The sequence below is a fragment of the Abramis brama genome (assembly GCF_963993115.1).
Source record: "Abramis brama genome assembly, chromosome: 23".
In the NCBI taxonomy this organism is placed as follows: domain Eukaryota; kingdom Metazoa; phylum Chordata; class Actinopteri; order Cypriniformes; family Leuciscidae; genus Abramis; species Abramis brama.
The window spans coordinates 26940658-26964431 of record NC_139985.1 but is presented as its reverse complement, the minus strand read 5'-3'; the positions used below and the strand labels follow the sequence as shown (position 1 = coordinate 26964431).

Here is a 23774-nt window from a genome sequence, read left to right as displayed (position 1 = left end):
TACTTACACGGATGTATCATTAAAACATTTTTTTTTGTTTTAATTGATCTTCATGAATATATTTACACTAGTTCTGTCTTGGCAGAATATTAGCATACCGTCTTTGATTAGACAATGCAAGGCTACTGAGTTTTTAATTATAAACAAACAAAAATGTACAGGTCAAAACACTGAATTGAAAAAGGTTCACTTATACAAATAACATCAATTCTATCTCACACACACACACTGAGACAATGTTCTCAAACAGTCAGTTCATTCAGTTCAAATGTGCCTTGAATAAAAGGCATATAAAATCTTCAAATGATTCTCCTCGGATCTGAACTCCAGATCCAGGCTCAACTGTTGCGACGAGAGCTCGTATAATCTTGTGCTGAAGGTCTTCTGTTTATGACTCTACGCAGAGATAAAGGTAGGACTGAATGGTGTTTGACAGGTGAGTTCAGCATCACGGCTGGTTCATCTTGGCAGCTTCAGCTTTAATGAGAGAGATCAACTCCTGATTGATCAGGAACACAAAGCGAAGACCTGCAATCTGGACAAAAACAAACACAGATGTGCTTTATTCAGGATGCTTATTATCCAATAACAGTATCAGATTAGATAATACTTTCTTTTCTTTCGGCAAAATTTTTAGTCAATCATATTCATTCATTAATGTCATTTCAACAGTTAGATCCTCAATAATATACACATCTGGTTAACCAGCTACAAAAACTATATGACATTGCTGAAAACAAAGGCAAAATCAACTAAATATTGCTTTTTTCCCCCATGATTCTGCACCATTCGTCATTTCATGGCAAAATATTCACAAATATTAAAAGGTCTCAAAAAATAAAATTCGAATTATCTATCCCTAATCTAATGAAAGTTGTAAAGCATTATTTTCATGAGGATACAGATGTCAGTGACTTGTCACTTGTCAAACTTGTCACTTTGCGCTTGTATGACTGATGTATAATTTTTATTTCTGTTTTTTCTTATTAAAAACGTATTCAAAATATGACTAGCTGATATTCAGATTCTCAAATATGCATCAGTAAATGTCTTTGTGTTTGAAATGTAATAATCATGTTAGTTGACCAGTAAGTTATAACGAGCGCCACAATGTTTGTGTAATGCTGCTGTTTGAGCATAAACAACATCTGCAAAGTTACGATGCTCAAAGTTCAAAGCAAAGGGAGATATTTGCTTTTAAAGAAATCGTTTTTTAAGGACTACAACAAACGGCTGGTAGGGACTACACGACATTCCTCCCGGGTTAGTGACATCACCAACCCTAAAATTTACATAAACCCCGCCCCCTGAACACAATTTATAGATTATCAAGAGAGAATATGCTAATTAATGACTAGAAGATAACCAGACATAAGCTAAATACATCAACTAACATTCAGAAATGTTGTCTACATGTTGTCACTTCTTCTTGAGTCTCTCCATCATTCTGACTCCGGTTTGAACATAAAAGGCTAAACGTTTTTGAAATTTTCAGTGCATGTCTGTGTGAGGTAAAGGGAGGAGCTGTTGCGGCCCTCTGTGCCAGAAGCAGCAGCTCATTTGCATTTAAAGGGACAGACACAAAAAAGGTGCGTTTTTGCTCACCCTCAAAAAGTGACAACTTTAACATTATATAAAAACATCTGTGGGGTATTTTGAGCTAAAACTTCACATACACACTCTGGGGACATCAGAGATTTATTGAAAAGGGCATTATACCACCCCTTTAACAGCTGTAATTTTGTGACTCGAATGCAAGTGTGTCCCTCCATACCTCCATCACAGAGTTGTTATTGAGTTTCCACTTGTTTCCAGATAAAACTGGTCGTCCATCAATGTAAATGGGTCTCCGCCCTTCATTAGCGATGAAGAAATCTCCATTGTTTTTCAGTTTAATGATCCCTGGTGTTAGAAAACAAACATTATTTCATTTATTACAGTGTTCACATAACTCAATGCCACACAAAAGTCCTGGTGATAATAATTCAAAGCATCAAAATGTTTAAAATGACATGAATCGTCTGTGACATTAAACACTGGCTGAAATGATTATGTGCTTCAATGTAAAGTCACAGCTAACATGGAAAAAAGACAAGAAAAAGCTATGGAAAGCATGGACTATGGACTAAATTGAAAACCACACTTAAAGGAGCTGTATGTAAGAAATCTATTTCAATTAATCATAAAATGGCCCTGATGTGTCACTAGACATTAAGAAATCATGTTCATTTCAAATACTTATATCACTGACAACAGTAGTATGGCTAAGATATTGTCATTTAAAAAATGGACTTGCAGCCCTCAACTGATGTTGATGTTGTCATTTTGTGTTTTGGCCTGACGCGCCTCCCTCCATCTATCTACCAATCACGAAGTCAGTAGTGTTTCGGGATCCGGGTTGCCAGCTTTGCTCTAACCTACCCTAACTCTAGTCGGATAAAAATGTCTAACGTTACTAAATCAAAAAGACCTCGTTATAATTCAGAAATTAATCGTGACAAAGTCCGAAATTAAACCAGAATTTGTATTGGAGATGCTTTTGAAAGATAGAGACGGCTGAAAACGGAGAAGAATTTGAACACAGACGCCAACGTTGCTTATCTGGACAGGTAAGATTCATCTATGCTTGGCTAACTTGTACTTGATGTCAATGGACATTTCATATATTCATGACAGTCGAACAAAGTTATGCATGTTCGTGCAAAGTAACGTAACGTTAGCTCACATGGACGTATGCTAACATTAGCAATGCATTATAGGAGCCCGTTTCTCTGTCATTATGCCGAGACGCTGAGGAAAACAACATTAGCACGCCCATTATGGCAATTTGAAACGTAATTGAGACAGAAGCCTAACTTTACCTCAGAAAAAATTATTCGTCATTCGTTCTTCACGTATATCGTGGACTAAGTTACACATGCTGCAAGTTGACCTGTATTTCACATCACATATTTTAGCGTGTTATGGACGTGTGCTGCAGGGTAAGTACAAAAATACAGCTGGCCACTTTCACTTATAGCATCAGCTAAATGAATAGCTGTATCTTTGATATTGGTTACACATAGTGACATAGGCTTGTGCTTGTACTTACATTAATGACAGATAAATAACGTTACAAGTTAGACTAACAGCTACCGTTCTGTCTGTCACATACGAGCATACATATTTACGATTATTCTGTCACATACGAGCATACATCTTTACGATTATACTGTCACATACGAGCATACATCTTTACGATTATATTTAACTAATGGCAATTAGTAAATTTTTTTAAATATATAATTACTTAATTACTATTAATTACTACTTATTAATTACTTAATATCTATAGCATAAACATAATTAACAGAAAAAAACTTTCTGTGTACGTCTCGTCGTCACTTGCCATTGGAAGCTCATTGAAGCAGCCTACGTTTCTGCTGAATCCTGCAGCTTATCTGGCAACCTCAAGTCAGGGGGTAGGGGGAGGAGATACACCGCTCTACAGTATTTTTAAAGTGATTGCAGTACCAGTTTTGGCCACAATCCTACATACGGTTCCTTTAAAAGACATGGCTGATGTTTTACAAGGATAACTATACAGTCAGTGTATAGAAACATTTGGCATACCAGCAGTAAACCTAAACGGGATGCTGTAATGTTTAGCCAGTGGCCATGTGACACACTTGGACAGTTTAATATGTGCTGAAAAGTAGTCATTAAGTCACTCAAAAACATAATTCCCTCTCTTTTAAAAAAGTAACTAAAGTGTCGCTGTGATAGTTTAGTGAATAAGCTGTATAAGTTTAGTGGTGCAAAGCTATATTTAGCATAATATTTAGCATTCGGGAGCAGGACTGAACACATACAGACAAATTAAAGCACTGTGCAGTTCAATCATGGATAATGATGTTGAATTGTCTAACCCTGTTTTCTGGAGATCTTCCATGCAGGTCCCTCCAAAGACAGATCCACGTCTATCTGCTTGTCTTTAGTAGCACGACCCAGTGTGATCTGAAACATGTCAATCGAGTTTGTTACTGGTCGTTTGTGGGTGAACTGTTCCTTTAAAAACACCTCACACTGCATTAGATGACTAAACATCAAAGCAAGTCACTTTTAAAAAGATAGCACAAAAACACATTTCAAGTGAAGCATTTGACAAAAAACGTTTGATAGGTTTTTAAAACAATAAAAAAAAAGTATGTTTACAGTTGAGTTATTTTATCCATAATTTTTTTATCAAATAAAACATACAACCAACTTTTCTGTAGTTATGTAAGGCATCTATAGCTATGACTATGCCGGTAACTCTACTAGTGAGTTCCTCTTATGACGTCACGCCCCATCTAGTGGAAGGGAGCGGGAGCGGTTAAAACCACTGTTAAAAGTGCCAACTTTTCATATTATACTCAGCATTTTGGTATAAAAAACAATGGTGGGCGGTTCTTATCTTTATGTTTAATAAACACATTGCATTATCTTCGTGAAAAATTTAACCTGCAATTTACATTTTAAGTCTGTATGACCATAAATGACGTATGGTAGTTTAAGTCTATTTTGTTGCTATGTAAAAAAAATTGACCTCAGAGGGTTAAAGTTCATGTACAAGTCAATGCACTGATTTGACATATACCGAAGATATCACAGAAGCACAATAGATGTTTACCATTCATACACACTTATAATGTCAAAGCACAATATTCCTGTGTTTAGCAAATGTTCACTGACCTCTCTAGATCTCATCAGATATCTGACCATTCGTCCACGTAAAGCTGCCAGCGTCTGGTTATCAAAGTCTGGTGAATTCATGCCTGAAATAATTACATCACACAATTACTTAAGTGATCACCATTCATCTCATGAGTCATGAACCATATTGAAAGCATCGTCACAAATCTGACCTGTGATGCTGTCCACTAACACCTGCCAGCGAGGAAGTTCCTGCTCCAGTTGTCTGATCTCACGCTTCTGATGTCTGTCTGCAATCATGAGCTCTATAAGACATGCAACATAACATGTCATAGACAGCCACACGAGAGAGCATTCAAACAACTACACTGATTAAAAACAACGAGGCTGTATAAAATAACTCACCATGCTCCAGGACTTCATCTCTGCTGTCCCTGATGAACATGATAAATGATCAGAACCAGAGTCACACATGATTACCACAAAAGGCTGCAAGCTAGTCAATGAAACAACACATTATGAATCAGAATCTGCAGGTTTTCTGCAGGTCAAAACCTTGCATTTTAGTCAATGTTTTATTTTGAATGGGTTTTTGGTTAAATGCCTGAAAAAGGTCTGTGGTGAACACAAGCTCAAGATAATTTCAAATTGTATTCTAATAACCTCTTTGTGATTTGTTTTTAAAGCTTTCACTTGTCTTCAAAAAACATTAAACATCATCAAACCAAACAGGTAAACTCATCTTACACACTAGTCCACTTTTACATCCTCTGTGTGTTTATAATCGCACTCTTACCAACTATTTTAACTCAAACTCTCAAGGAAAATATATTTAAATAAACAGTTGTCAAAAGCTTAGTGATGGTGTCGTTGAAGTCAAGCGACCGTATTGTTGTTCGTTTATAGCCTACATTTGGCTTCTTACTTCTGCCGATTGTATTTAGTTTCTAAATGAAAGTTGTGTTCACTTGTGAAGAAGATTATCATCATGAGAAAAATGTGTAAGAATCATAAACTTTCGTTTATTCCTGCAATAATCCAAAAGCTAATAGGAAAAATCCTATTGGGTTTTGTCGCGATAAACCAGAGTGATGCAAACTTATGGGTTGGCCTAAAAAAAATACATCATCACTGCAGCGCTCTATTATGAACTAATGTTATGTAAACTTTTGAAAAGCACAAGGTGTAAAATACTTAAATGTGCAAAGCGGAATATGCTAAAACCCAAAGAATACTTCTCTTTTTAGGCGTATGCTAGGGTTCCCGTACAATGTGCGTTACGCAAAATCTCGTCATCAGTACAGTAAGCACATACCGTAAATGCGGATGAGAGATTGTGCAAAGAGGTTAGAAAGTAGCCGTATTTGTACAACTCTAGCCTAAGAGATTATAAAGCTGTGCATATGGGTTATAATTCGTGACAAAACATTGTGTAGACAGAGTGCAAACGGCTGTGTGCACATGCACATCTAATGGAGAATACTTAGAAAGGCTATGCGTACAACTGTGCATGTATGCTAGCATGCACGTAAAAAAGGAAGTATACTTTGTACTTAAACACAGCTTTCTGGTGGCTTTAAAGGAGAACTTGGTAACTTTTTTAACTTAATAAAACTGTCTAGAAATCATTTGTATGGTTAAACAACCTGTTCTGGTGATATTGGTGACTTTCCCCGCTCCCCCCAGCGTTCCCAGGCGGAAAACCAACCTTGCAACTTGGGCACTACCGTCCCGGCAAGATAGAAATTGGAAGTATCGTGAGAAGCGAGAACTAGAACGAGAACGAGCGCGAAAGACAAATTGCTTTACGGCAATTCGACATAAACACACACGCATGTATGATGTATTACCAGATTACACACTTCGGTAGACATAGCTCCACGCGATACAGTTGGCTTGCTCCGATCAAAACAAACGCACATGAGCAGCGGTAGAGGGGGAGGAGGCCGCCGCAAGTGAGTTTTTTACGACTGTGTTGTGAAATATACGCACTCCCACAGCTGTAGGGGGAGCTCGTGGGGAAAACATGCGACAACAAAAGGGAGTTCGCTAGAGTTACCGAGTTCTCCTTTAATTTGCACACTGCAGGAATAAGTGTTACTGTGAAGTATTATTTGTCAGTAAACTCAAAACACATGATGGTGTATTGTTAGGGGAGTTGAAAAAATGGTTTACTTACTTGAGTTTGGCATCATCAACCACCTGCTCTGCATCAGAGAAGTTCAGCACTTGCTCTCCTTTAGGCAGAGGTTGAACTAGAAACAAATCAGATGAAATTAAATGACAGCGATCAGCACAAGCAGGATCATCAGACCGAGTGACATTTAACAGCATCTCACCGCTCTGATCCTCCAGTAAATAATACTGCTTCAGCAGCTGCCAGTGCACCAGCAGATTCTTAGCAGTGCGTGATGGGTAAAACACATTTGGGTGCTTGTTCAGCAAATCCTGAAACACCTCCAGCTTAGGCTGACTGCTCTACTCACAAACATGAGGCAAGGATCAATTACATATGAAGTAAACAGAACAGATACATTTAAAACATTTATAAAATCTATAAAGTATTCATTGCTACGTATCATCAAACGCATGGGATTAAAATGCATTGCAGATGTCATTTGCTCACAGAGATGATCTTGGCGAGCAGGGCTTCCTCTGTCTGGCTGAAGAGAGCTTTACTCTGGATAGCAGCGATGGCCTCTGGGTGAAGCTGTCTCATGGCCTGCCACGCCAACCTGAGGAACAGACAAAACCCTTACAAAATGGACGTTCAGATTCTAAGATCAAGTAAAGAGTAAAAAAACGATATATAAACACAAAAACGCTTTAATTATTTACTAACCCTCATATCATTTCAAACCCTTCCAGACAACAAAACCTGAGGACTGTTTTACATGCAAAGCGGTAAAGACTCACTGGAGGGAAAGTTCATATGTGTAGGATCGAATGATTCTTAATGGCAAACTCTGTGTGTGTGTGTGTGTGTGTGTGTGTGTGTGTGTGTGTGTGTGTTTTGCTTCAAGAAAGCAAATATACATCTGTGGTTTTCTTAATACTTTTAATATTTTGTAATACAAAATAGAATTCATTGCAACTTTTTAACATCTGCCACCAACATTATATGTTTGTATGTATGTATGTGTATTGTATTTACACACACACACACACACACATATATATATATATATATATATATATATATATATATATATGTGTGTGTGTGTGTGTGTGTGTATATATATATATATATATATATATATACACACACACACACACACACATATATACACATATATATATATATATATATATATATACACATTTGAGCGGTATTTATTTTACAAAACATTTATTAAAATAATTATTAATAAAAAATATCTATTTAAAAACAGAAAGTATAGTTGGTGGAGTTAGGTGACAAGCCAGAATGGTTAGCAATTGAGGAAGCTTCTTGTAACAAGACTTCATTAGCGGCTCTGCTTAATAGTCCCATTAAAATTGATGTCAAAAATACAAACGGAAATATAGTTATTTCTAACTTAAAGTGTGGAAACAAATTAAGTTAGCTATATTTGAAAACAAATCGGACAGCTTCAAAGAGCTATTGGACAATAGGTATATCTTTTCTGATACTATTATGAAATTGATGTGGAAAACGTTCTAGAAATTATGTCCTTTTGTGTTTTGTGGAAGCCATTCGGGTTTCAGAACAACATGACGTTGATGACAGTTTTATTTTTTTAATGAACTCTTCCTTTAAAGTTTAAAACAGGGCTTATAGCTATATAAGAATGATGCTTTGGTCAAAAACTCACTTTGATATGACAGGGTCATACAGCAGAGCGTACCAGCGCTCCTGGATCTCCCGCAGTGTGAAGCGACAGCTGAATTTCACCCCCAGATGAACTGACGTGAGATCTGTAGTCTGAACATAATGTACATGTAACTTCAGTTCATCTCTGAACTAGTCAGCTTCTAAGCGCACTCAAATCTGCCAGCTGACCTGTAGGACAGCATTGATGAGCAGCAGGTCATCCGTGGGTTTCCAGCGGCCCAGGTCTTTGGTTATCTGTAACGGCTGCTTGTTTTTCTTCATTCGTTTGGACATCGATGAAGGAGTGATCACCATGGTAAGAGGCGGCGTGAGAGAGCTGCCGGACTTTAAACCCTACGGTTCAGAAAGAACAACAACAACAACAAATCAAAGCACATTCAATGAAAATGAGTTTATCATCACAGACACTAAACAATTTCGTAAGTACTGAGAAAAACACCGTCACTGAATATAAACCTGTATTATACTGCACCTACCTTCAAAATAAATGAAAGGGAATGACATATAACTTATTATAAAAATGATTCAATTACATAAAAAAGAAAAATCGCCAAGTAACACAAGACATGCTACTGCAGCCATGTAGGATATTTGTTACCTGGGACAATTATTATCAGGTGCAGTTTAGGCTGTAATTGAAATGTTACCATTTACATTTACATAAAACTTTCTCACATTCACATGAAATAATCGCACAACACACAGACATGCTTTGGATATTCACATTTACTCTCACACACGGCTCAGAAGTTTGGAATAAGAACATTTTTAATGTTTTCTAAAAAGAAGTGACTTATGCTCACCAAGGCTGTGTTTATTTAATCAGACATACTGTAAAACCAGTAATACTGTGAAATATTGATGCAATTTAAAAGTGTTTTCTACGTAAATATATTTTAAAATGTAATTTATTCCTGTGATCAAAGCTGAATTTTCATCATCATTACTCCAGTCTTCAGTGTCACATGATCCTTCAGAAATCATTCTAATATGATGATTTGATGCTCATTTATTGTTGCTGCTCAGTTATTAATAATGGTTCTTATTACTTTCAATGCTGAATAGTTTTTGCTGCTTAACATTTTTGTGGAAATTATGATACTTTGTTTTTCCAGTATTATTTAATGGATAGAAAGAACAGCATTTATTTGAAATAGATTTTTTTCTAACATTATAAATGTCTCTATCACTTATGAACATTTTAATGTGTCCTTGCAAACTTTTAAATGGTAGTGCATCATGGTTTCGACAAAATTAACAAAATTCGACAAAATTTAAAAATTAAGTTCACATGTTTGTTGAGCAGCCAATCATCATATTAGAATGATTTCTGAAGGGTCATGTGATGCTGAAGATTCACAGGGATAAATTACATTTTAATATATATATTAAATTACTTAATTTGTAATAATATTTTTGATCAAATAAATGCAGCCTTGGTGAGTAGAAGAGACTTCTGTCAAACACATTAGATTGACTGATAGTGATTAACTCATGGTTTATACATTAGTTTAAAGATGCTTGATAAAATTAGCCACAATCAAATATTCAGCAGAGTTGTTGCACTGTTGTATAATGACATACAGTACCCTTCATTACCTTCTTCTTGTCACTGGATGCGAGGTCACTCCCAGGGCATCTGATTGGCTCAATGACTGGCTGACCTTTGACCCGACTGGTAGATTTTGCGAGGCTACTCTCAACCAGTTCATCATCAAACTTCTTTCTCTTTATTGATCTACAATATAATGACAAGACACCTTTGATTCACAATGACATGTACAGTAGCAGTAGTGAAGCAGACGGTGGCAGAGGAACTCTCTTGACCTGGAGGAGCTCCTGCGTTTGGGAATCATTCCCGCTCCACTGAAGGCCTGAGCAGCGGTTCTCTTCACACCAGTGGCCTCCTCGTCCTCAGACCTGCTCTGCGAAACCATCGGCCCGACTGACGCTCCTGCAGCCACGGCAGACGAGATGCCCGCCTTTACGTCTACAACACATCACATTACCAAACAGAACGCATAAACACACTGGGAGCGAGGACAGAGAGTGATTATAGTAATTATTCTACACATCCGGTCAGCTTTTCAATATTTTTAGATTTTACATAATCTCATTTACATTTTTTTCAAGACTTTTCCATAGACCTTCTGTCACTGATCACAGAAAATATCTGATTATATGAAATTGCTAACAAAAAGGTGTCCTGTACTACAGCAGAATTACTGTACTACAGTAATCAGTAGCGTTGTCTGCCAAACTGTATCTATTATTGATCCAGCAAACGTAATAAAAGCTCAGTCTTATAACATATTAATGTTATTCCTCTGTTAATATCATGTTCATGTTGACTTACCTTTCTCCATGATCAGCTGATTAACTCTCAGAAACCCGATGAATCATGAATACTGAACACAGACAGAGAAGAGTATGAACACCGACCTACACAACAAACACTATTAATACAAGTACATCGTTAGAAAGACACTATAATAAATATCGTTAGATGTGTATTATATAATTGAATTGCTTTGTAAGCTCTAACAGCGACAATTGTTGTATCAACCATGACACCAAAACAAGACATTTATACATTAAAAATCGAGAATTAGGGCGATGTATGTTTTACCTTTAGAATAGGTATCGCTGCGCGCGGACTCTGAATAATATAATATAATATAAAAATCAAATATTACGCAATATGTTATTCTTATATTTGATAATCAAAAAAGAAGCAACGAGGCTAAGCTAACTGGAGGCTTCTGTGGAGTTTGGATCGTTTCCGGGTTAGACCGGAAATGTCGTTCCAGAGAGCAACAAATCTCTGTCCAAAGTTACCAAACACTTGAAATAACTGCACTGATTGTGATACATATACAGTAAATGTAATGTATTATTAATGGCGCTAAACTTTAGTGATAGGAGAAACAAAGCTTTTTGAAAACTCTGAATCAACTGAACCAACGATTCACTCGAAGCGCTAAAAACACCACAATTTAGCGGCACCTGTGTGTAAATGCAACGAAAACTAATCTCAAACATGTATAACATGGACTGTAAAAAGATGTATAATGAATCATGACATATTTTACAAACCAATAGCAGATGTTTTCAAGAAAGCATAATCTATTAAATACATTCTACAAATAATTAAGTAGCATTAAATATTACGTTTCTGTCAAATTTGATTTCTTTAATATATAGTGCTTGTTTTGTGTTTTTTATTAGGTAGCTTGGCAATCTATGTGGTACATTAGAAGCAGTTAAATTGAATAAAATAGTCAAGCATAAATATTACAATTCATTAAAGGGTTAGTTCACCCAAAAATGAAAATTCTGTCAGTAATTACTCTCCCTCATGTTGTTCCAACCGCGTAAGACCTTCGTTCATCTTCGGAACATAAATTAAGATATTTTTGATGAAATCTGAGAGCTGGATCACTTCTCCATAGGCTGCTAGGTGACCGAAACTTGCTGGCCCAGAAAAGTTATTAAAGAGATCGTTAATATAGTCCAAGTGACTACAGTGGCTTAATCTTAAGTATATCAAGCGACGACAATACTTTTTGTGCGCAAAAACAAACAAAAATAACGACTTTATTCCACTATTCATTTCCTTCTCTCTGGGCCTCATATCATCATATCTCTCGAATCATATCTTGAATCCGAAATTATTTAGTCATGTCCGACCATAGACTAAAAAAAGGTGTCCCACTTAATAAACCCATGTTGTACATTTACTGAAACTTAAGCACGTTACTGACTTGTTATTCACATGACAACGTGTAAAGATTATGAGTTGTGTACGGTAACTTGTGTTGATCCATATTTTATGCAATGAATAAACAAGACCTGATATAAACACAAGCGTAACATAATACAAGCAACTTTCAGAATCAAACATAGGCTACCATTTAACAATGGAATTTTCTAGATAGAAATTTATTTTACATTATTTTCTAACTGTGCTGCTAAAATAACGCTAAATTGTGTGTCACTAAAAAGTTATCTTTAGTGACAAAACCAGTTGATTAATGGAATGGCATTAGTCTGAATCGTCTTTACAAAGATGTTTCTAGAAACAAACTATTACACCTGTTCCAGAAGTGCGAGAATACATTCTTATATACAGATATTATGATGTTGATTACATGATGCTTGAGCGTTTTATTTATTTAATTTTAGCATTTATGGAGGGGGGACGCGTGGCGTAGGGCGCTACCTGGACACAAGTCCTGGGTTGCCCGGGTGAGGGTGTCTGATGTAAGACCGAAACACCCTATGACCCCGGGAGCATCACTGACGATGTGTCCAGGTTGTACCACAAGATGTAATCAAGTTCACTGGAGAAAAACTGTTAACATGCACTCAGTGTGGAAAGAGTTTCACATCCAGAAGAGATCTCAAAGACCATCTGCACTGTCACTCTGGAGTGAGATCATTCTGCTGTGATCAGTGTGATAAAATAAAAACAAGCTTAAAAAACACCTTAAAGTTCATACTGGTGTGAAGCCTCATTTTTGTTTGTTTTTTGTGGAAAGAATTTTTCACAACTGCGATATTTACAAGCTCACCAGAGTGTTCATATTGGTGTGAGACCTTATATGTGCTTTGACTGTGAACACCAGACACAAAACACACCAGAAGATTCATACTAGAGAGAAACTGCAAGAGCTCACACTGTGGAAAATGTTTCTCTCGGTCAGGAGAACTGAAAGCTCAAGAGAGAATTCATACCGGTTCATCAATCTGAAAAAGCGTTGCCCGAAAGTTCAAAGTTCATGTTCTGATCCATCACGTTCATGTAAATAGTTTGATTTTCATACAATAAATACAAATAAATGTCATAGAAACAGAGAGTTTTTATTGCGGCAGTCAAAAGGCTTGTGCTAGACTGGATCTTTTATATTTTTTAATGTATCAGTGTTACAAATTCAGTGGTGCAATTTTCCATTTACCTTAAATCAGTGGTTCCCAAACCTGTCCTGAAGGACCCCCAACACTGCACGTTTTCTTTGTCTCCCTAATCAAACACACCTGATTCAACTCATCAGCTCATTAACCCATGTGATAATGAGCTGATGAGTTGAATCAGGTGTGTTTGATTAGGGAGACAAAGAAAACGTGCAGTGTTGGGGGTCCTTCAGGACAGGTTTGGGAACCACTGCCTTAAATGAATAGTTCACCCTTAAATGAAAATTTGCTGAAAATGTACCCACCCCTTATAAACAGTGCTTGATCTGTGCACGTTTCTCTCCTGATTCAGATGAGAAGACTTTTTCACTGGAGAAAGAAATATTATAAATAGAGGACTTGTATTTTAGCCAGAATCCATGGTTTGAAGTGATATGATACATTTATTACAAACATTTTTGGGAGAAAATTATTCCGTTAATGCATTCGGCAGATGATTTTATTCAAAACGACTCACATTGCACTTAAGGTAGGCCTACACATTCATTCATTTATACATTCATTCATTAGGAATCAAATTCCTATAATTTAAATGCAACGTCATGCCACGATTACAGTATCAAACCAATGTGTCAGAGCTGAATATATGCAAGTTTACTAAAGGGTTTTTAGATTTATTCTCATCATGTAAGCACATGTTATCATTTCGAGAAGAGCAATGCAGTGAACGTGAGAGCATATCTGAACTGCAGAAAATGAATATTTACAGATGACTACTATATGAAACTATTGAATATAATAATTCACTAGCCTATGTGAGAAGACTTGATGTGTGAATACTTGGAGGACTTGGATGGATTGATAATGCCTGATAATAAATGATTTCATCAAAGCACTGAACAAAGTGCATGACAGGAATAATCCAGGAAAAAAGTCTTTAATTCAGAAATACTCAGGGAAACAGAATACACAACACCTCAACATTGACTAGACAGGACAAAGAACTGGATAGAACAGGGAGCATATTGCATATATACAAGACTAAACGAGGGAACTATTGAGCTAATTAAACAACAACATGTGAACTTAATGAAACAGGCACATGCATGGAAATAAGGTCAACTGACAGGGCACACAGGTAAACAGGACAGAACCAAACGGCAGCCTTCCGGTCTCTCTCTTGAATCCAACACGGAAGTGACTTAAACTGCAATTCATCCACTGACCGCTAGAGACAGGCTTCAAAAGGTGCAAAAAGTGGTTTTGGTCTATATAGCTAATTTTTCCCTTCATGAAAACTGTGAGGGGGGTGAATTTTTTCATAACTCTTCCGTTTAAATTATATTAAGCCTTAAAATTCTGCACAATTAAGGGCGTGGCCACTTGAGTGACAGGTGGATTGCCGCTGCTGTCACTACTAGCTGTTTGTCTGCTGTCGGTTAGCGTCACGTCACCTCAGCTAATCCCGCCTCTTTGCCCATTTTCGGTTATCCAGGAGTGGCGCGCTGCCAAGATGGCGACGGCCGGCTCCGCCCACTTTGGGCTTCAAAAATGATCTTTAGAAAATTACGGGTGACGTCACGGACACTACGTCCATTTTTATTTACAGTCTATGGACAGAACCAAAAACCCAATGAAACAAAGTAAAAACAGCATTGTATACTCCCCCGGAGTACACAAGTTACAACTGAGGAGGAGGGCGGGGGCTCTGGAGGGGGACGTGGAAGAGAAGAAAGACACGAACAGTCCAGGGCAAACAAAACAGTCAATGGAGGAGTGGAGGGTGGGAGGAGCCAGGGTGAGGCAGGAGCAGAAGGAGCCAGATGATAGTCCAGACAGGACTATGTGGAGCCGTCAGGCCTGTGGAGCCGTCAGGATGATGGTTTCTGGTGGAGCCGAGGGAGGGAGGTGCCAAGGTGGAGCTGATAGGTCCACAGGAGTGGAGTGATGAGTTTGTAGGCTGGGAGCGGAGCCAGGGGAACCTCCCTACTGGGCCAAGCTGGAGGACTGAAGCTCTGAGGCAGATCCTCAGAAAAAGGTATTTTAAAAGGCCATGGTGTGGCCCCTGATTCTCTCTGGCACGGTAGTTGCCGGCTCACACCCCTGGTTAGACTCACATTGGGACATCTGCTCCAGGGCGAGAACGATTAGAGAGCAGACGGCTCCCCTGTAATGCTTTTGAATCGCTCTTTTGGTACTTTGATTATGTCATACACCAATCGGTCTGCACAGCGGCGCTTCAAGTCTAACACACCTATTCATTTCTAAAGGATCATGTGACATTTTTAAAAGAAAACCAAGGCATCATAATTAAAAAGTCCACTTTAAAGACCAGCTACAATGTCAAAATAAAACACTTACAAAAAAAAATCTAATATTTATTTAAATCTATTTACTTAGTCATATGACTATTTAAAAACATCAGAGAAGAATGAATATGTAAATGTGTTGTTAAATTATTGAAATGTTAACTTAAAATCTCAGGGGGTTCATATTTTATGTCTAAGGGGTTCGGCTGGCATAAAAGTTTGGGGTTTGAGGTTGGATTGAGGTCGAATCCTCTGTTCTTCTTGAACAAGAAAATATTCATCAATCAAGCTTAATTACGATTAGTTAACCTTGACAGCTGTAAAAGTAAAAATGTGGTTAAAGTTTGCAATAGAGTTCCATATATAATACTTAACTATTTCATATGCAAAGATGTCAGCCAATCACAGCAGTGGGCGTTTACACTGAAGTCTCACAGCAGACATGTATGGAGATAGAATTGTGTCTTTATTACATGCGAGAAAATAAATGATCTGAGAGAAAAAGTTATCACACTGATAGCAAAAAAGCATTTCATGAGAGAAAAAAAAAATATTTGAGAGAAAAAGTTCATACCAATAGCAAAAAAATTATAATATTTGAGACTAAAAAAAGTTTTGAGAGAAAGTATTTTCTCATAGAGCATAAAAAAATATAAAATCGAATTTTTTAAAATTATTTCTGAGAAAAGAAAATCTCTCTCAAAATACTTTGAAAAAAACTCTCAAATATATATATTTTGCTATCAGTGTGAAAACATTTTCTCTAAAAAAAAAAGTGTTTCTCTCAAAACGCTTTTCTTTGCTCTCGATGCAATTTCTTGCTCTCGTGTCAGGATTCTGCTTTCACTGTGAAAATTGTGTCATGGGCGGGGCCACGTTCCTATTGGCCAGTCGGGTGAGCATCGTCTTGTCTTGGGAGTCGAACTGAATCATTATACCATTGTTCGGTTCACCGGTGTGGTGAAGTATCCATAGACAGTATAAGAAGTGGACAGAGCCATCTCATTGGATCTCAATTGAGACAAGTGAAGCCCATTTTTAGCGATTTCTTAGCACTTCCTTTCCTGACGCGCAGACTCAAACCGAGCAAAGCGTTACACGGACCACGTGAGCAACCCGTCTGTCTTCTAGTAGCTGTGCCAAGAGAAATCTGAATCATTCCCTTCCGAATCTTGCAGAGACGGAGAGCGTGAGTAGGAGCTGTCCATGATCTTGGAGCAGGAGCAACTTTTGCTAGGTATTCTGATTAATTATATTGTCATTTTGCCTCCACGTTCCCCCGATTTCCCGCGAGCTTCTCCTCCCGTCCATACGGTAATCTCTCTACTGTGCGACAGAGAGTCGCGTGGTTATGACGCAATCGTTAGCCTACTTTTACAAAAACTGCTTCTACGGGGCCATAACATAAGCTACAAGGTAATGGAGCATTTTATACATTGTCGTGTTTCTTTAGAAATAAATAATGGACAAATGGAGTCTTCAAAAGCCTCAGATGTAAAGTTATTCGCTGTCAAAGTGACGCCAAAATGAATGGGAGTCAATGGGATGCTAACTGCAGGTGAAGTTCTGCTACAAGATGGTGGCACACGGCCGGCTTCAACTTCCGGTCGACTTCCTTCCCGCCTGGAAGTATCCAGTAACTCTATAGTGATGGGTCCGGGCTGAGGACCCAAGCAATCCGATTGGTATAGAAGACGTTTGTACTACGTTATAACGAGTCATTAATGTATTTAATGTATTTTAAATTATACGTTTCATATACTAGTATTTAACCGAAGCTATAGATTGTGAATTTAAACATTTCTCGTTGTTAGTGTGTTTTTTAGTTAGCTTAGATAGTAGCATAGCATACAGCTAACGTTATCCGAATTCGGTTCGGTTCTGATTTGGTTCGGGAGTAGCTATAGATAAAAGCCCGCCCGCACTTACATTTGATTGGTTGGGTCCTTACATGCGCTTCGTGAGGCACACTAGCACACACACGCAAGGTATCTTGCTCCCTCTCTCTACACGTTCTTCCCCCGGTAGACGTAGAATCCACAGCTAGATCAATGAGAAGCCCTATTACAACGACCATAATTTGAAGTGTCACACAGTTCTGAAATTATCGTACATTATAGGATTTTTTCCATTATTGATCGTACATCGTACAGAGGTCAAAATTATCGTACAAATACGATAATTATCGTACATCTGGCAACACTGACTGGCATACTAATTGGGTCCTCAGCCCGGACCCATCACTATAGAGTTACCGGATACTTCACCACACCGGCATAGATGCCGCCTCTGCCTTAGTTGAGCACGGACTATGAGAACGGACTATTTTAAACATAAAACAATAAAACAATGCAGTTCATGTCCCCTTTAACAAAAAAATACACATACAGTAGGCTACAGTACACACTAGTAGCCCACTGTAAAACGCACTAGATATAACACATCCAGTGTGGACAGTTCACTCGAGAACAGACGTGATAAGAGATAATGCGTTGATTCTGTGCTGGGTCCAGATCAGTGGCTGGGTCACTTTAACTGACCCGGGAGGAGGTTCCTGCTCGAGTTCCTGTTTTTGATTTCCTGATAGCCAACTTACTGTTTTCTTAAATTTGTAAAGTTTACGCTGGACTGCATATACGGACTCTTCATCGACAAACGTAAAAAAATATATATCTTCCATTGTATCGATTTGATTACGAATGTCTGGATATTAGTAAGCACGTAGATACTATTATGCAAATCTGTTCTTCCTCTTTATGCTTTCATTCTGTGGCCACATCAATGCAATGTAGAAACGTGTTGCTATTGTTTGCTACAGATTTATCCTTGAATATCTGGTGGTACAAACAAAGGTAGGCTGCTCTGTATTTGTTGTGCTTTCGGTTTACACCTCTGGTTGAAGTAGCCGGAGGAACACTGCGGATGATTTTGATGGTTTGAGGTTTACCCATGGTTGTTAACCTAGCTAACTATCGGTTAACTGAAATGTCCAACAAGAAAAATGTCACCTCAGTCAGAAAATACATTTAGACTTCGAAGCTGTCGCTAGCTCTGTAAAGCCGTACAGATTCTGATTATTATCGCTCTGAAGGGAAAACTGAAAAGTTGTTCTCACCCAGACAGGTTGTAGCCAAGTTTTTTTAATGTCAAGTTAAGAGGGCAAAAATATTCAGATGTTATAATTTTGTGACAGCACCCAGTTTATGACCTGTAACAACTAACTTTTTTCCCCCTCTAGTTCCCGATGGTAAAATAAACAGCAACTTTTTTTTGTGGCACCCAGAAACCTGTAATCTGTTGTGTTTACTTCCCTGTTTGTCGATGCATTTCTGTTCTAAGGCGGGTACCAATGCTTTTTTGAGTCATAACAAAAAAAAAAAAAAAATTCCCCCAAATATACATTACAAATGTGGCTTCTGAAGCAGCAATTAGGTGTCTACACAAATTGTTTAAAGTCATAATGAGATCAAAATTGTCAAATTTGTATGGAATTCATCAGTATTTATTAGTAAATAATTTTTTGTTTTAAATTCATGTGCCTCGAAATCTTTAATCAAAATAGCTTCCCCTCCCTCTTGCATAAACATCTCTTCTCTGATGATGTGTTTACTGGTGTGAGGGCGGGGCAATCTGTCACTCACATGAGATCCACCAATCGCAAACCACAAACATCCAATCAATTCCCCATGGACAGAATCAAGCCACGCCCATAACTTCCCCTTGTGGGGTTAATAAAGTGGTTAACTTAACTTAAAGCTACACTGTGTAATTTTTTTAAGTTGATTCTTAGCAAAAAACACTTTGTTCTTTCAGAATGATATGTGCTCATTAATGTGTAATTACTTCTACCAACTAATCAAGTATTCTCGTAAGCGCAGAATCTGCCATTTAGAATACATACAAGCGAGTCGCTCGAATGGCGGCAGCCATGTTGCGCCTCCATCTTGAAAATACATTAGCCAAAGAGGGACATACCTGGAAATTCAAGCTTCGCCTTTCGCGTTTTTACACTCAGTGGCACCGTGACGAATGCGAGGAGGAGATTACTCGCGACTGCCGGCAGATTTTAAATAATACGGCCACCGTAGGAGTTAAAACGCCCTCGGAATGGGAGGGGCTAGAAAATAATAATATTCAGTTGGTAGTCATAAACAATTTCACCGCTAGATGGGAGAAAATCCTACACAGTGTAGCTTTGAAATTTGTTCTTGTTCCAGAAGCCATGGTGGTGTCGAATCGGGTCCTATTCGCAAATTGGGTGTAGGACCCCAAGCGATCCCATTGGCTCAAATTACTTTGAATAGGCACTCGCCCGTTTACAATTCCTACAAAATCATGTTATGATAAATGCTGTTTGAATTAACGTTATAATGACCATTTATGTTTGTATTAATTAGCTTATGTACTAGCATAGCGTACAGATATCCGATTAGCCTGATAGCTTAGTTTATACACGCATTTGTACTTTACTCTACATGTATTCACAATGTAATTATGTGTTACATTTCCAAATATTTCAGTTTTAAAAAGAATGTAATCATGTTAATTTATTCACTTAATAGGCTATTATTATTAGTATTATTATTTATTAAATAACAGTTTTATCAAGTGAAAGAAACGTTCATTTTGTTTTAAGCTATTATGCACTATATAGTAAGTTACACATATTTCAAATTAATATTGTTTGTACGTACTTAGTATAATCATTAACTGATTTCGAGGGAGGACCCGATTCGTCATGACACTGTTTCAATCAGATATACGTCGCAATTGAAAAGAAAAGACTATCGCAACTTCAGTTTCATGCCGACTTTAATGCTGTTCAGAGGTGGCATAGTTGCATTTACACAGCAATTACTACTGTATAATTTGATTCTGGGTCTGAGATGGATCAGAGCAGGCATAATTTAATCTGGCTTTTATGCAGCATTATGACTTTACACAGAAGTTTGAGCAGGAACGGAGCAGCCTTAATTTTATTATAGTAAAAAAAAACAAATATATAAAAGTATAAAGTTACTTTTAAATGCACTGTGTTTTTGCTGTTAAATTTTGCTGGGAAAAATCTCATAAGCTGTAAATAGGCTTTTTAATGACATTGAGTGAATTTGCTCCATTTTGGTCAATGAAAAGTTTTTGTTTTTTTTGTAATAATGGTGGAAATCTCTCTCTCTTTCTCTATTTCTTACTATACAGAAGTTGACTACAAGACTGCAAGCTCGAAGACTTTCCAATAAGTTATATTTTTAATTTCCTCCACTCATAAAGATGGAGGAGGCGTATACAGCGCTGTATCAGGAGTTTGTCCGTCTCCAGTCTCTCTGCTTAAAACAAGCAGCAATGCTACAACATCTCTCTGACACAGTGCAACGACAACAAGGTCAAAGGACTCAAATAAACCACCAATATTCAGTACTTCATGTATTATTAATATCTTAATGTATTAAATGATTGTAGAGACTATGATAAATGATTTAAATGACACTGATGTTCACTTTCAGAGTCGGCCAACCTGTGCCAGTGTACAGCGAAAGAGACGGGACACCAACCCCATCCTGTAGAATCCCATGAATCTCGGAGACATCCCACTGAAACACGCATACTGAACCCTCAAAGTACAGGATTCTCATTATGAAAGTTATTCTACACTGATGTAAATAGTTTTAAAATACAACAAAGATTATTTGAGTATTTTTTAGAAAAAAATACTACTTTAAAATGTCATTTTTAATTCAGTGTTACAAGCCGTTTCATTGTAAATAATTGTGAAATTTACAAGCAATTTCTGAGTGAAAGTTGTCAGTGTACCATTGATATTACTTAGTTTTGTAAATCTTTTGAGCGCCAGTTTTTCAATTCTGACATTTATGTGTTTGTTTTTCAGCTGCTCATGATCTCAGTCACATTGATAGAGGACTAGGCCAAGTGCATCTTAACCTGGACGTGTCCGATCAGAAACGAGGTAGCCACGATAATGTGGTTTTCCATAATCCCGTAAAGACGGCTGAAAACAGTGCCTGGGATGACCTGAGGAAAGTTGAGCAACATTATTATGCTAACCAGACTTCACAACGGCTGCGGGTTTGTATCATAGCTGTTTTTAGTTAGCTTTGGTTCACTCTGGTTTTATTTGTTTTAAGCTCCTAAACTTGAATGACTTTTAATTTATTGTGTCTAGTCCTTCTGACCACACCTCCTGCTAAACATCTTTCTACATTATTGTTAGAAAAGGTTCTATATAGACCCTTGAAAGCCTTCTGTCAGACGCTTCATATATAGAAACAGTGGTTAATAAGTCATATTATGGATTTGGTTTAATTTTTTAATAAAATTCTATTAATTAAACAGCTCGTAAACTAAACTAGACAAAAAATGTAAGTAACCCCCATAAAAGAACTATGCAAGAATTTAAAGTCCCCCTGTAGCCCATAATTTTATCCCTTAAAACTCATCTTTGATCACCAAAATTACACATTTAAACGTTTTCTCCTTGAAAAAAAAAAATCTTCATGCCTTAAAATTGCTTGAATGTAACTACACCCTTGCCTCATTTAGTACACGCGGTTCTATGAATATGCAAATGAGCCCCGCCTCCACTCACTCACTCAGCTCAGAGATCCACTGGTTGACGATCACACGTTGATCTGATTGGTTACAAGGTAGTTTGTGACGTCAGAAACACCAGCGATTTCAAAGCGTGTTTTTGAGACTGTCTTTGGTTCACTGCAGTTTTAAGGAGAAAATACTCAGCAATAGTGTCGACTTATGAAGTTACACGTGGTTTGTCTTAAAGCACATTAAAAACACCACACAGACATAATGTGACATATTTTGTTAATTTTGGTGATCGAAGATGACTTTTAAGGGATAAGATTATGGACTACAGAGGGGCTTTAACACTAAACTGCCAATAATGTAAGCCAATGGGAGACCGCAGACCTAGTTAATATAAAGATATTTAATACAAAGTATCTTTCCAAAATTAAGTTTATTAGTATTTTTGTGCCATGACTGTGGGAGCAGGAACATGCGTGACTGCCGTGACATAGTCACGCTCACTTACTAGACGGTCTCATTCTAGGGTTTAATGCTGACAAGAACTAGACTAAGGAGGACACAGCCATCCGTTTGAGACGCGCCCTAAGAGTTTACAATCTGATGTGTGTGAAAAGAGTGTTTGTCTGTCCCACAGAGGCCCTGGTCATCCTCCTTTCTGGACAGCGAGTTGGTCAGTCAAGCGGGAGGGCTGTTCATGTCTGGAATGACGCTGCAGTCGCAGGTGTGTGAGTTCTGTCACGCTGTGTTTCCGGGACACACAAGCACCCGTGGAGAGTTTCTGCGTCACCTCACTACACACATGACCTGAAGAAAAGCAGTTCTGGGAATCAAATTCACTAGAAAAAAAAAAGTGGATTTTGAAAATATTTAAGGTTAGGTCAGTGATGGTCAAGATTTCTTTTTATTAAATTGTAATGCATACTAAGCTGTTGTGCAAACACATACTGGCCTGGTTTCACAGACAGGGTTTAGATTAAGCCTTCATTTAAATAGGACATTTAAGTAGCTTTTATTAAAGTGCCTTAAAAAAACATTTACTGGTGTGAATCTTGAGACAAAACAATATTTTAAGATAAATCACTGCAAGATGCTTTCAGTTAAAACAGCTCAAACATGCATTTTAGTCTGGGAATAGTTTCAGCCTTATCTGTGAAACTGGGGGGAATATGATAAAGCAGGAAGAACAACAAAAATGTTACACATGCACATATTTGTTTATCATGTGATGATTCATCTCCTGTCCTAATTATTTGGTTCCATCACAGAAAAGTGTTTGTTTTGTACAAATAGAACAATTTTGTACACATATATATATATATTTTTTTTTACTGTTTTTACCCAAATGCTGTATTTTCACTACCCTATAGCGCATGATAGTGAATAGTGCTGTCTATCAATTAAAGATTAAATACACTATAAAATGATGTTTTGTGGGGCATTAATGGATCATACCACCAGGCGGCATGAATGCTGTAAAACCTCAT

At 37.5% G+C, this 23774-nt stretch overlaps 2 protein-coding genes across 4 annotated transcripts; one reads left to right on the top strand and one right to left on the bottom strand.

Annotated features, from left to right (window-relative positions):
• Positions 1–14: 14 nt before the first annotated feature.
• On the bottom strand, positions 15–11303 carry mcrs1 (microspherule protein 1). Of its 2 annotated transcripts, none has more exons than XM_084101983.1 (15): positions 11139–11303; positions 10866–10951; positions 10337–10499; positions 10109–10247; positions 8678–8842; positions 8490–8599; positions 7301–7409; positions 7014–7152; positions 6854–6929; positions 5080–5108; positions 4887–4979; positions 4714–4796; positions 3909–3996; positions 1775–1902; positions 15–535 (listed from the first exon to the last, which is right to left on the bottom strand). In XM_084101983.1, the coding sequence occupies exons 2-15, from the start codon at positions 10873–10875 to the stop codon at positions 449–451; spliced, it is 1419 nt and encodes a 472-aa protein (XP_083958109.1). In that variant the 5' UTR covers positions 10876–10951; positions 11139–11303; the 3' UTR covers positions 15–448. The 2 variants fall into 2 exon arrangements, with proteins under 2 accessions (XP_083958109.1, XP_083958108.1); XM_084101982.1 differs by having other exon boundaries at positions 10866–10917.
• Positions 11304–18158: 6855 nt separating this feature from the next.
• On the top strand, positions 18159–23714 carry LOC311074306 (uncharacterized protein). Of its 2 annotated transcripts, none has more exons than XM_084100801.1 (5): positions 18159–18389; positions 20929–21112; positions 21234–21347; positions 21617–21813; positions 22925–23714. In XM_084100801.1, exons 2-5 carry the CDS (start codon positions 21001–21003, stop codon positions 23096–23098), a joined length of 597 nt encoding a protein of 198 aa, XP_083956927.1. In that variant the 5' UTR covers positions 18159–18389; positions 20929–21000; the 3' UTR covers positions 23099–23714. The 2 variants fall into 2 exon arrangements, with proteins under 2 accessions (XP_083956927.1, XP_083956928.1); XM_084100802.1 differs by lacking the exon at positions 18159–18389 and adding an exon at positions 18467–18584.
• Positions 23715–23774: the final 60 nt, after the last annotated feature.

What these genes read in the sequence shown, in the direction of transcription:
- mcrs1 (XM_084101983.1), bottom strand. An exon ending in TTTACTGGAGGATCAGAGCG is followed by an intron (nt 6,930 to 7,013) that starts GTGAGATGCTGT and finishes ATTTGTTTCTAG; the next exon opens with TTCAACCTCTGCCTAAAGGA. An exon ending in GAAGATCTCCAGAAAACAGG is followed by an intron (nt 1,903 to 3,908) that starts GTTAGACAATTC and finishes TTCTAACACCAG; the next exon opens with GGATCATTAAACTGAAAAAC.
- LOC311074306 (XM_084100801.1), top strand. Translation starts at nt 21,001, where the DNA reads ATGGAGGAGGCGTATACAGCGCTGTATCAGGAGTTTGTCCGTCTCCAG. An exon ending in CACAGTGCAACGACAACAAG is followed by an intron (nt 21,113 to 21,233) that starts GTCAAAGGACTC and finishes GTTCACTTTCAG; the next exon opens with AGTCGGCCAACCTGTGCCAG. An exon ending in ACGCATACTGAACCCTCAAA is followed by an intron (nt 21,348 to 21,616) that starts GTACAGGATTCT and finishes TTTGTTTTTCAG; the next exon opens with CTGCTCATGATCTCAGTCAC.